The sequence below is a fragment of the Scyliorhinus torazame genome, chromosome 4, assembly GCF_047496885.1.
Source record: "Scyliorhinus torazame isolate Kashiwa2021f chromosome 4, sScyTor2.1, whole genome shotgun sequence".
NCBI classification, from domain to species: Eukaryota; Metazoa; Chordata; class Chondrichthyes; order Carcharhiniformes; family Scyliorhinidae; genus Scyliorhinus; species Scyliorhinus torazame.
In genome coordinates, this window is record NC_092710.1 from 347,941,390 (window position 1) to 347,955,387 (window position 13,998).

General features: G+C 46.6%; 1 protein-coding gene across 4 annotated transcripts in view; it reads right to left on the reverse strand.

Moving 5' to 3' along the window:
- Positions 1-2,123: 2,123 nt before the first annotated feature.
- Positions 2,124-13,998, reverse strand: part of tjap1 (tight junction associated protein 1 (peripheral)) — a 462,646-nt gene continuing 450,771 nt past the window's right edge. For 3 of the 4 annotated variants that reach the window (XM_072500283.1, XM_072500281.1, XM_072500285.1), the window contains one exon: positions 2,124-13,786. In XM_072500283.1, the coding sequence (XP_072356384.1) occupies positions 12,461-13,786 (1,326 nt within the window). In that variant the 3' untranslated portion in view covers positions 2,124-12,460. The remainder of the gene's footprint in view (positions 13,787-13,998) is intronic. The other variant, XM_072500282.1, reaches the window with a different exon arrangement.

The following is a 13,998-nucleotide window of genomic DNA, read 5'->3' on the forward strand; positions in this document are numbered from 1 at the left end:
ATCACTATCAAGTTCAGCTTCCTGCTACAATAGTTAAAACCATTTAACCAACTCCTTTCAGCTGATTGAAAGATAACTACCACCATCAGGAACTTCCTTAACAAGGTTATTTAATTCAACTGAAGGTTGGTAGCTCCATGTCAGAGTCAGACCTCCGGAATGGAAAATCCTGGCCAGCAAAGATCGGGAATGGTGCCTGCTGGCGAAGGAGCACCCCAGACATGCCATTCCATGGGACCTGGAAATTATTTGGGGGGGAAAATCGGATTTTCCATGCCATTTGATGGTACGCCAGGATCCGGGCTGCAACTGAGAGGGGAGAGGGGTGGGACCTAATATAGTAATCCAGTTCAAAGCATTCAGCCTAGTAGTCATTCACACTGCCTTCAATACTTCATAAGGCAATGTAAGAAGTCTTACAACACCAGGTTAAAGTCCAACAGGTTTGTTTCGAATCACTAGCTTTCGGAGTACAGCTCCTTCATCAAAAGGCAATGAAATTGGCTGTGTGAAAACCACTTCAAAGGTTTCCACCACATTAAAGGCATAACTTTCACCTTCATCTCACGGACCTTTAAATTTGGCATACTGATAAGACTTTTTAAAGGGTTTAGTGGCACAGATGGGATCACTTTCACTTTGTGATGAGAAAATGTTATTTCTTACACAATGTTCAAATGGTTTAGGGAAGCAGTTAAGAACACTTCCACTTCATTATTAGGCATGTATATTTGTGAGATAATGAGTGATTGTCTAAATAGTATAGGGGACAGATGAACACATTTTCATATTATTATGAGAAAATTTAACTTTTACGCACTGACTGTTTAATGGCAGATGGAGCGAGCTGTCAAAGGAGCCCCACCCCAAGGAAGACCCCTGCCTGAGCCTCACCAGCCCAGCATAAACCACCCTGACCCCCACCTCCCAGGAATGATCTCTCTTGGCACCCTGGTGGCAATCGTTGGGAGGGTACTTACCACCTTGCCACTCCTCAGACTACAAGCTGCTAGGTTCATGCTCCTCAATTCTTGCACCAATGCACACCAGCGGGACCCATAGCTGGGGTGGGAGGGAGGGGGGCAGAGCATCCTACCTGGCTTGTGAATAATAATATAATCTTTATTACTGTCACAAGTGGGCTTACATTAACACTGCAATGAAGTCACTGTGAAAATCCTCTAGCAACACAGCAGTACCTGTTCAGATACACTGGAGGAGAATTCAGAATGTCCAATTCACTTAACAAGCACGTCTTTCGGGACTTGTGGGAGGAAACTGGAGCATCCGGAGGAAACCCACGTAGACACGGGGAGAACATGCACAGACAGTGACCCAAGCCGGGAATTGAACCGGGGTCCCTGGCGCTGTTAAGCAACAGTGCTAACCACTGTGCTACCGTGCCGCCCACTAGTGGCGTCCTGCCTACCAATGACATATGATATAGCTCTGAGGTATTTGCATGGTCCTGATACCTGCTATGGCTATTGGGGCGGGTGCGGAGATTCGTGACTGGTTTGCTGGCCAGCGCAAATTTATTTCCTGCTGCGGGATTCTCCGTCCAATTGGGATTTCTGATCTTAGCAGCAGGGATGGAAGAATCCCGGCCTTAATCTATATTTAGACTTTTAAAAATTTATCAGAACTTATTCCATGCAAAAATTCCCATGGTGGCCTGTCTCCTAGTGTCCCCTTACTGTACCTGCGATTCCCATACCACTGACATCAGGCAAACAGGTCTCCCCATTTTCTCTCTCCCTCCTTTTTTTAAATAAATGGTGGAGTTACATTTGCCACATTCCAATCTGCAGAAACCTTTCCAGAAGCTGTAGAATTTGGAAAGATAATCACCAATGCAGCTATTATCTCAACAGCCACTTCTTTCTCACTCTGGGATGTAGATTATCAGCTCCAGGGGTTTTAACTACATTAAATCCCATGAATTTCTATAGTAAATTATTTTTACTAATATTAATATTTTGCAGTTGTTTGTCCTTTAATTCTTCATTATTTCTGGGATGTTTTTAGTATTTTCCTCTGTGACGATTGTACACACTAACATCTCCAGGTCTATTTTCTAATCAAACTCTGCTCTAAATAAAACCGAAAAGTCAGATGCAGTGAAAAGTTAACTTTAAAATACTTTATTTTGTTTAAAATATACATCCGTTCAGTCTTACAAATTGAGAAAATAAAATTCGTAAAGGTTTAACAGTCTTGTACAGAGACAAAGAGATGAATCACTACAAAATTCTGCAACACAGATTGTCCTTAATAAATGACTGAGAAATAGATTGGAAGCACTAAAAATATTAATATTCATTCTCCGTACAACTCTGAATGGTACAGATATAGACAACTGTTCATTACAACTTTCGGTGAAAGTTTCAGTGAAATCCATGTCCTGCTCAGCTCTCGACTTCACAAAGCCACCTTCAATCAGGGAGGTGAATGTGCAAACAGACCATTGGTCCCTCAATTACAGTTACAATGCAACACATCAACATTACTTTGAAGCTAATGAACCATTACACTTCAACACAATTTAAAGAGGACCATTCTCGGCCAACAAGAAGGAAGCGGGCCTTTCAAACTGGCCGAGGGAAACATGGATGCACTGTGTGTAAAGATTGAGGTGCAAAGTATTTGCATTCATACAGTCACTTGGTCAATTTTATTTTAAAGTTTTGTCAATAGTTCAGGGAAAATTTAACCTGGCGAAGCTTAAGCCATCTTGAAAAATGGATCATTACACCCCAGATAACGAACACAATGCTGATGTCAGCACTATGACTTGAGAGTCAGTCCCGTGATTGATGAACAAAATTAACTGTAGGGTAAGCCTCTCTCACTTTGAGCTCCTACAAGGCTGACTGGGCTGTTTGAATAACATTTCATCTCTGAATTATCAGGTTTGGGTCAGCTCAATAAATTTCTGCCCATTTTGCACAAAGATTTTCACTGTATAACGGAAGATTATTCTTTGTACACAAAGAAAAGCGGCCCATGTTCTGAATTAAATCTAAACTTTGCCCACCCAGCTTAATCTTAGACTAAATCCAGAAATGTACATCAGTTACATCATGGAACCAAATGCTAGAAATTATTGGCATGGCTATAAACAGCCATTTTGCCCATAATTATACGTTGAGAGATTTGATGATTACAAGTTAACACTAAAAAGTCAACATTCATACAGAAAGAAATATTTTACTGGATGTGTCCCAATTACACATCAAAAGAATACAAATGGTATGTGGTGATTCATGCCCCTTAAGAAAAGCTCCAGCCATTTCAAAGATGTTCTCGTAGATAACTGGAGATAAGTGTGTACATTCCTTAGTTAACAAACCACTTCACCCAAGCTCAGACTTGTCAGCATTTTCTGATCTAACAGCTGGTGATTTGTATTTGAGACACGGGTTAACTGACAGCAGGATACTGGCTGTTATTCATTATTCAGCATCTTATTTGAAAGGTTCTCCTATTTCTGAAAGAGGCTCCAGTCAATCCGATCACCCTGATGTTTCCACGCAGAGTTAGCAAGTGGAAACTTAGACAGAGGGATTCATTGGACAGGCATGTCCAGAGGCCAGAACACGGAGTACAATGCAGATAATTGACAAACACTTCAGAGCAAAGTTGGAAGCTTCATAACACATGGTGCAGGTGAACACTTCATCACAAAAAAAACTTCAAAACTCTCCAGTGTAACTGTGGCCATATATTTCACATTAGTCAGTTATTGAGTCAATGTCTAGTGACCTTCTCTAAATATACAGAAAATATTCTGGCACATTTAAAACAGATGCAGAGAGCAGTGGGTGCAAGAAGAATGGATAATATTAATCTCCCTGCTCAGTTAGCTTCTGTATTCACTATTCCACCTGAGGCAGACTAAGATATGACAGATCAGGGGGTGATTAAATATTATATAAACATTCAAGGATTGGAGAAGGGAATTTAACTAAAATGAAACTGTTAAGAGAGCAGTTCAGTTTGGCCAGGAAATAATCCTCAGTACAAAGGATTTCCTCATCTCTACTGCTCTTCAAACAGAAGATGAGAGTTTGCAGAACACTCAGGGCTGAGAAACCCGTTGTGACTGAGGGAAGTGTGTGATCTACACATTGGTGACAGCACTGAGCGCATTTTCATCAAGTGACTCTCCATTTAAAAAACGCAGCTGAACGTGACAAGTGGAAGAGGACAGGCAGAAGTAGCACCTTTGATAATCACTGAAAAATAACTGCTTTGCTTCAAGACAAATTGGGTGCTTTTTGACAAGCATCCAATGCAATTTCAAAATGGTATTACCAAAACCCCCCCCCGAGCGCTCTGGTTACACAACAAGCATTAACTGAAAACCAGAGGTGGAGAGAACATGGAGTGGACGTGGAGAAGATGTTTCCACTTGTAGGAAAAACTAGAAGCAGAGGACATAATCTCAGACTAAAGGGATGATCTTTTAAAACAGAGATGAGGAGGAATTTCTTCAGCCAGAGGCTGGTGAATCTGTGGAACTCTTTGCCGCAGAAGGCTGTGGAGGCCAAATCACCGAGTGTCTTTAAGACAGAGATAGATAGGTTCTTGATTAATAAGGGAATCAGAGGTTATGGGGAGAAGGCAGGAGAATGGGGATGAGAAAATATCAGCCATGATCGAATGGCGGAGCAGACTCGATAGGCTGAGTGGCCTAATTCTGCTCCTATGTCTTATGGTCTTATGGAGAAAGGGAGGGGGAGAAAGAGGGGGCGACAGGAGAGATGGGGGGGGGGGGCGACAGGAGAGATGGGGGGGGGGGGCGACAGGAGGGTTGGGGGGGGCAATAGACGGGGGCAAAAGAGGGGATGCAGTGCGTTGCGAGCGGGGGAAAGTGAGAGGGAGGCGAGAGATGGGGCAAGAGGGAGGGTGGGGAGAGAGTTGGGGACGAGAGAGGGGATGAGAGAAGGGGGGTGAGAAAGGTGGGACACGAGTGAGAGAGAGGAGGGTGTGTGAGAGAGAGGGAGACCTAGGGGAGAGAGAAAGGGGGGGGGTGCGAGAGAGGGAGGAGCATGAGAGGGCGTAGCGAGTCAGAGGGGAGAGCACGTGAGGGAGAGGGGAAAAGGAAGTGAGGGAGAGGGGGAGCAAGTGAGAGAGGAGAGCGAGAGAGAGGGGGAGAGCGAATGTGAGGGAAAAGAGCGAGTGAGAGAGACGGGAGAGCAAGTGAGAGTGAGGGGAGAGTGAGAGAGAGGGGGGAGCGAGTGAGAGGGGATGTGAGAGACAGAGTGAGAGAGGAAGAACGAGATAGTGAGAGAGAGAGGAAGCAAGGTAGTGAGAGGGGAAGCAAGATAGAGTAGAGAGAGGGGGAGCCCTCTGCAGGGGAGGCACTTCCAAATCCACTCCCACCCGACACTGGCGCATCAGGGATTTGGGTAGAACAGGCTGAAAGGCCATCACCTGTGACACCCAAACGTTGGTCAGGCCAAAGCCCTCAGGGAACTCCTGTCAAGGGCATCATAGGACAGACAGGTTGCAGGCCGCCTGCACATCAATGTGCTGTCTGGGGTGACAGCTAGAAGAAGCGGCAGGTCACAAGAGTATAAAGACAGATGACACCTCGGTTCAACATGTGTGTAGAAAGTTGCTAACATGGGGGAACGGTACACCTATTGTAAATACACACCATTGAACAGTCCGATTTGCCTTTGACCTCTGACGGGTATGAAGGATGGGCTGTGGCTGGGTGTTGTGCGGCAGTCAGGTGGGCAGGGTTGGGGGGGGGGGGGGGGTGGTGCCCCATGACAATGAATGTCCCACATGCTTACACCCTCACTTGAGAAGTTTCACCCGCACTAACCATTCACCATCTCCCGCAAAACCCCCACCCCAAACATATTTGGGCCCGTTGGATGGATTGGCCAGCACACATGTAGGGATGAACCAGGTGGATAGTGGAATGTGATCCCGAAGGTGGGAGTCAGACTTTGTATCACGATGAGGAGCACCAGAACTCATCTGACAGCAAGTCGTCATCACCCTCCGTCCCGCTGATACTGCCTGCCCAGGCCAACACCCCGTGTGCTGCTGCTATTACACTCGAGAGGGGAGACAGAGATTGCCAGCAAGATGAGGATTTCCTGACCATCCAATGCCCGAGGGTCACCCCAGGCAGTACAGCTGCGCCACCCTCAACATGTCCTCAACCACCCTCCCCTCCCCCGGCCAATTCAATATGATGTCACTCGCACTTTATCACTGTCCCCATCAGTGACTGGCCTTTGATGTAGGGAGCCTCTACCCTCACCGCCCACCCATGCCAACAGGGGCTCCGGTGGCTGCCGCTACCGGTGTTAGCGATAGGCTCTGTGGGCCCTGTCCTGTTTCTCCCATTGGGGTCTACTGTGGGTCTCCACGCTGGGTGATCCTTGTGCTCTCACGCCAGGTGGCATCTGGTTGTGTGGTGGAAATGTTTATACTGTGCATCCATTTGCCTCCATGCTAAGAGGCTGGTGTATGGGCCTACAGATGTGGTTGAATGTGGGATGTGTACGTTTGCTGGGACCTTGGCTGCGGTGTTATGTGGAGTCTGGGTTTTACTCACAGGTTGAGAGGGGGAGCTGGTCAGGTTTCCTGGCTGGGGACAAGGTGGATGGGATCATGGGTGTGGCGGACATGCAGGGCTTGGAGACATCTCGTGATCCTCGGCGTGGGCTCGCTGATAGTGTCATTGGGAGGGTTTTACTCTGAGAGGGGCAGTGTGCCAAGGAGGGTTCTAATGGCCATGGTGCATGTATCCTTTGTTTGGGGTGAGCTCTGCTATTCCGCTTCCCCTGCCTCGGGGCTGGGCTTCTGCTGGATGCACTAGGAGTGCCAATGCCTGGCGGGCCAGTGATTAAGCTCGGAGACGAAGCATGTTGCCACCGGCGCATGGCGTGTAGCCGCCGGTGTGGGTTGTGTAACATGTTGCTGCCGGTATAGGGTGTGTAGCATGTTGCTGCTGGCACACCGTGCGTAGCTTGCCGCTGGCGTGGGACATGTAGCTGGCTACTGCAGATGTGTAGCTTGTTGCTGCTGGCACAGGGAGTATAGCTGGCCACTGCCAGGCGTGTATAGCTTGTTGCCACTGGCGTGGGACATGTAGCTGGCTACCGCCGGGTGTGGAAATTGGTGCCGCTGGCGCAGGGAGTGCAGCTGGCTACTGCCGGGAGTGTAGCTTGTTGCCACAGACGCAGGCCGTGTAGCTGGCTATCGCCGGGCATGTAGCTTGTTGCCGCTGCCGCAGGAAGTGTAGCTGGCTGCCACCGGGCGTGTAGCTTGTTGCCGCTGCCGCAGGGAGTGCAGCTGACTACCACCGGACGTGTAGCTTGTTGCCGCTGGCATGGGACATTTAGCTGGCTACTGCTGTATGTGTAACTGGTTGCTGCTGGTGCAGGGAGTGTAGTTGGCTACTGCCGGATGTGTAGCTTGTTGCTGCTGGTACAGGGAATGTAGCTGGCTACTGTCGGGCATGTAATTGTTGCCGCTGCTCCAGGGATAGTAGCTGGCTACCGCCGGGCATGTAGCTTGTTGCTGCTGGTGCAGAGAGTGCAGCTGGCTACTACCGGGAGGGTAGCTTGTTGCTGTTGGTGCAGGGAGTGTAGCTGGCTACTGCCGGGCCTGTAGCTTATTGCTGCTGGTGCAGGGAGTGCAGCTGGCTGCCGCCGGGCCTGTAGCTTGTTGCCACAGGGAGTGTAGCTGGCTACTAAGGGCCAGTAGCTTGTTGCTGCTGGTGCAGGAAGTGCAGCTGGCTGCCGCCGGGCCTGTAGCTTGTTGTTGCTGGTGCAGGGAGTGTAGCTGGCTACTGCCGGGCCTGTACCATGTTGCCGCTGGCGCAGGGAGTGTAGCTGGCTATTGCCGGGCCTGTACCATGTTGCCGCTGGCGCAGGGAGTGTAGCTGGCTATTGCCGGGCCTGTACCATGTTGCCGCTGGCGCAGGGAGTGTAGCTGGCTATTGCCGGGCCTGTACCTTGTTGCCGCTGGCGCAGGGAGTGTAGCTGGCTGCTGCAGGGCCTGTAGCTTGTTGCCGCAGGGAGTGTAGCTGGCTACTGCCGGGCCTGTACCATGTTGCCGGTGGTGCAGGGAGTGTAGCTGGCTACTGCCGGGCCTGTACCATGTTGCCGGTGGTGCAGGGAGTGTAGCTGGCTACTGCCGGGCCTGTACCATGTTGCCGGTGGTGCAGGGAGTGTAGCTGGCTACTGCCGGGCCTGTACCATGTTGCCGGTGGTGCAGGGAGTGTAGCTGGCTACTGCCGGGCCTGTACCATGTTGCCGGTGGTGCAGGGAGTGTAGCTGGCTACTGCCGGGCCTGTACCATGTTGCCGCTGGCGCAGGATGGTGTAGCTGGCTACCGCTGGGCATGTAGCTTGTTGTCGCTGGCGTGTGTCATGTAGCTGGCTACCGCCGGATGTGTAGCTTGTTGCCCTGGCGTGGGACATGTAAATGGCTACCTCCGGGCGTGTAGCTGGTTGCCCTGGCGTGGGACATGTAAATGGCTACCGCCGGGTGTGTAGCTTGTTGCCCTGGCGTGGGACATGTAAATGGCTACCTCCGGGCTTGTATCTTGTTGCCGATGGCGTGGGGCATGTAGCGGGCTACCGCCCGGCGTGTAGCTTGTTGCCGCTGGCGTGGGACATGTAGCTGGCTACCGCCCAGCGTGTAGCTTTTGCCGCTGGCGTAGGACATGTAGCTGGCTATCGCCGGCATGTTGCTTGTTGCCGCTGGCATGGGACATTTAGCTTGCTCCAGCTGCTGCCAGTGGGGGACTAGAGCATCGGAACATGATTTGCGCCCGGCACCAATCTCATGTTTCAGCCAAAGCTCCATTCTCCACTCAGTTGGGAAACCCGCTAAAGGCGTCAGGCAATGCAGAATCCATCCCAACAAGAGGCCTGGTCTGGGGTCTCATATTAATTTAATCGCCCATTACAGCTGGACAATTTAGCACTAAATGCAGTTATACTGGACTAATGGAGCTCCCTATTAACAGAATCATTACAATGGCACAGATGACTGAGATTATACTTGAAAGAGCAGGAATATGTTTCAATACGTTGCCTGACTCTCAAAGGTGCTGGAAATGTCATGTAAATATCAAACATAAAGAAACATAGATGAATTGAACCAGCACAACAGTTTCTCCAGATCAACACTAATTTCACAAAGCAAAGTACAGATTCAAGTTGAGGAATAAGCAGGTATTACAGAAATTATGAAAAGTGTGATTTAAATATTTGACAGTATGATTTAACCTATTAAACTCTCCCTAAACTGCCCAAACGCATTGAGCTTTTGACAAAGGGTTATCTGGACTCGAAACATCAGCTCTTTTCTCTCCCTACAGAAGTTGCCAGACCTGCTGAGATTTTCCGGCATTTTCTCTTTGGTTTCGGATTCCAGCATCCGCAGTAATTTGCTTTTAAACTCTCCCTATATCCTTCTCCCAATGAACTTCAGTTTTCAGTCGCTTCCTTTATCTCCTCAGACAAGTGTTGACAAATTCATGTTAAATCTGGATTCCTTTCTGCTCTCAGATCATTCAGGCTCAAAGGAATTCTGGACGATTAAATAACTCCAGCTGTCAGAAAGATTCAGTTATTATGTTGTCTGAGTTTAGTTCTGTTCAGAGAAAGAGGCCATTCAGCCCTCTTTGTCTATTCCAGTTTTTTATAAGCAAGGTCCTGTGGTGAGTCAGCAGACTCTGAACATCAACAAATCCAGAACTGCAAATGAACAGGGTAAAAAATGTAAAACTAAAATCTTAAATTTTCCTTATGAATGTCTGGTGTGACAACACAAGCAGGTAGAAGTGGTCTCCACACCAAGGATTCAATGTGCTTTGGTAAAACCCCCTGATTAACTCATAACTATTGTAGGAATCTGTTACTCTGGGGTTTGAATACAGTGCCTAACCTGTTTAACACCCAAGTGGGACTGGACCAGTTAAATTTGGTCAAATGCAAAATATTTCAGACGCTGCAAATCTGTAATAACAGGCAGCATCTGTGGAGCAAATCAAGAGTTAATGTTTCAGATTGATGATGACTTTTAATCACAACCTTATCCTGCTGAGTATGTCCAGTATTTTCTGTTTTTTAGTTAAATTTGTGTATGGTTATTATGTACTGCTGAAAACAGGCAATTTGTCAAAGCTTTTCGTCTTGCACTCTACGGACTTCTGTTCAGCTGAAACAGGTACATTGTGTGTACATAAAAAACAGGGCCCCATGTATTAATATATGTCGCTTCCAGTGCACAGAAATGCACCATACCTCAGTGCAAATTCCAGTCCACTACAGGTCCTCAGTGACTGGAAGCCAAACAAAATAAGTGATAGCCATGTGCTGGCTCATTCCTCAGGACAATGCCTTGATCAATCAGAGTCAAGCTGCCTGGCTTAAATTTCAAACAATGCCTGGCAGTTAACTGTTAGTCGCCATCAACTGGTGCATTCTCCCAATCAGCACTCTATTCTCGTACAGTATAAATTTGTTGTCTCCCCGGCATTGTTATTCTTACAAGATATTCTGATGAGTCCAAGACAAAAAGCTTTGGTAAAAATGTCTCTTTTTTCAGCAATACTCATGTTCTGTACTGCCAAACGACCATTATTATTGTTAGTAAAATTTGAAATTTCATGTACATTTATAAACCTAATATTTCTTTAAAATATCAATCTTTAACAGGAGAGTTTCAGAATGTATTAAAGAAACATAAATCAGCTAAAAATATAACAAAGTAACTGACTTAAAAATAATTCCTATTAGGAGGAATGAGTAAACATTTCCAGTTCAAAGTACTAGATCCGTAATCCCATTGGGGAAATGGCTTTCTAAAGGCATAAAGAACTAACCGATAGGGGCTGGTTTAGCACATTGGGCTAAATAGCTGGCTTGTAATGCAGAACAATGCCAGCTGCGCGGGTTCAATTCCCGTACTGGCCTCCCCGAACAGGCGCCGGAATGTGGCGACTAGTGGCTTTTCATAGTAACTTCATTGAAGCCTACTTGTGACAATAAGCTATTATTATTAATAGAATTAGGCAGTCACTTACAGGGGATCCTGGGAGTTACCACTTACAGGGAATTCTGAGGGATGGAGCTAACACTTACAGGGTATATTAGGCTGTTTTGTAGTATTGGTAGTGAATTTTGGGGGAACGTTAGCATTTGTAGGGGATGTAGGGCACTGTTAATGGTTACTGAAGTCATGACGTACCTGCATGTACCAAACATTCTAACACACTGGTTCAGAGAGACCCAGTGCTAGCTCGGGTAGTGTTTGTTCATTGGATAATACTGTAGGCCTAGAATCACTGACTAGGAGACAATTAGTGTAATTTTAAACAAGTGACTGTCCCAAGTATTAGCCTATTGTACCTGTTTCTCTAGTCCCTTTTAGAACACCCAGATATTTGTACCATTAATACTTCAAGTTATTAAATTGAAATAAAATGAAGACTTCTGGTTCTGCCATGTAATGAACCTATGGGTGATGGCAATAAAATAAGTGTGATACTTTCCAAATAGCCTGATCTAAAAAGGGTGTTAGGAGGGACATAACAGGTCACTTTGTGGGGACACCATTATCAATGTAAAAAATGGCAGCAAATTTTCAGCAGACTTCCACAATCAGGCATTTCATTGTCAAAACAACCAACCTGAATTGATGCAGCAGGAAACAGAACAGTGACGGCAGTTCATATTGGCCGATACATTCAAAGTTAATTAGTGGAAAGTCAGCTTCTGGGACTATGCGCAATGTATTAAGCATTAGATAAACATAGCACAAGGACTGTAAGTGTTATATATTGCTGATTAACAGAGCAGGAACGTTGTTTAATACTTTTGGAATAAGTATGCAGCAACAACAATCCTTCTATCCTCCCTCCTTTTCACCTTGAACTCAGACTGACTGTATACAGGCAAAACCATTGGAGTTTATCACCATTACTCAGCACTAATCAAATATGGCCAGAAAACTGACAGAGAGCTATCATCTAGCATTGAGTCTGTCAGTGATAAACAACCATTGCAAAAGATCCAATGATTCACACTGCTCTTATAACATGCAAGGGAGGAGGAACTCTGCATTGTACTGCCTGGTGCACACACTGAAACCAAACTAAACACACAAAACATGCTGAGGAATTACCTGCTGTCATCTGGCAGGGATTCTGTTTGAAAATTTGGATTTCTCACTGCAATGATTTAATTCATTCCAAAAGGAGTTTCTTAGAAAACACTGAAGTATTGCCTTTGAACATAGGTACAGCACAAACTGTTTGGTTTGCTTTTACCCATCTTTATGCAGGTTTCTAGAGAATACTTTGTGAAATTCCACACACAACAGTTTCGAAATATTTTGACTGTGATTGCCACTTTTACATTGCAGTATCTTACTGCAATGTACACCATTAGTGTTTAGCTCCTCACCTCAATGTTCTAGTCTAGCAGGGTACCCTGTTCCTGGGCTCGTGTTAAGCTGTCCTTTCGCAATAAATGATGGACACCCATCCTTTTGGGGCTCCTCTGCTGCCGTCCCCCTGGGGTTATTGTTGGTTTGTCTCCAATCTCTTCCACATCATCCTGCAGGAGGGACTGGCTTCCATGAAGCAACACCTCTCTCTCTTCCATTGAACTGCTCCCAGAGCCAGCATCCCCATATTCTTTCTGCTTGTGTAAGGGACTGTCTTGGCTCAGCTGATTGCCAACAACGGTGTGTAGCAGTTGCTCCTCTTCCTCCCGAGAGAATTCACTCCCATAATCCAGTAGGGACTTGCCTTTACGCACTTTTGATTCCGTGCTGTCCGTGTCTAAGCTGGAATCTCGACTGATTGAGAAGCTGCAACTGTGACCTGATTCCTCGCCGTCTGAGTTCGCCAGTCGCCTCTCACCCAAGTCAATTCTGTTTCCCAGGCTATTCTGTAACTCTAGGATCATTTCACTGCTGAAAGATGTTCGATGGGCAATAACCGTTTCAGAAGTAGGAGCGACTTTCTCAACAAACATTCTCTGCCAGTTTGCAAGCAGATCCTCTTCAGAACTTGTGGAGCTGGCAAATGCACTTGGAACTTGAGGTGGGCTATTGAAAGGGCTGGACTGGGCTGATCTAAACTCATTTCCAGGAGTTCTGGGGGCGCCTGATCTTGGAGACTTGTACTGCTCATTACTTATCTGTCCTGACCTCCCTCCATCTGACAAAGGGCTGTTAAGTATAGTCCTGTGCCATTCAACCCCATCATCCTCCCCCTGGACCAGACTGAGCGATATAGCCTGTCTGGTAGCATAAGTACAGTTTGGTAAGGGACTATCCTTTGGTATTTTAACCTTGTCATCCGAGGAGAATTCAATGACAGCTTTACGTCCAGGGAAAAGATTTTGAGGTGGAGTGGGATATGGATTGAGTTTCTCAAAGGTGGCTCTTTCATCTGGCGTGCTGTCTGTGCTAGTCTGCATCTTACACACACCATTCTGAGGTTTGACTTCCTCAGTTGGCACTTGATCTCTCTCTTTCCCTGTATTCTTTATACCATTAGTGTTGCTGCTCATATCCACATGAACAAAGACATCTTCTGCCATTAGCTGATTGCCACTGCTGGACTTGGCAGAGTTTAGAATTAGCGGTTCCGGTTTTTCTAGAATTCTGGCAATGACAGAGGTTGGTACGACATCAGATGAAGCCAGGGCTGAAGTTGGTTCTTGTCCTGACTGGACCTGTTCACTGGATTCCAAATGCTTGTTTACCATCTCTTGGAGTACAAAGGGCAACTGCAGATAAAACAGAATTAAACTTGAATTTAGATTATTTGTAATTTTTCATCAGGTCTGAGTCTTGTCCATCTACTTATCAAATAGGAAGTGGTCTGGGATAGCACAAAAATCAAAAGACAGGATACAATACCAGCAAACAATAAACTGCTTCTTCCACTATTCTTTCCAGCTGGATTTTACTGAATCAAAACAAACTGAAATTATGCCTC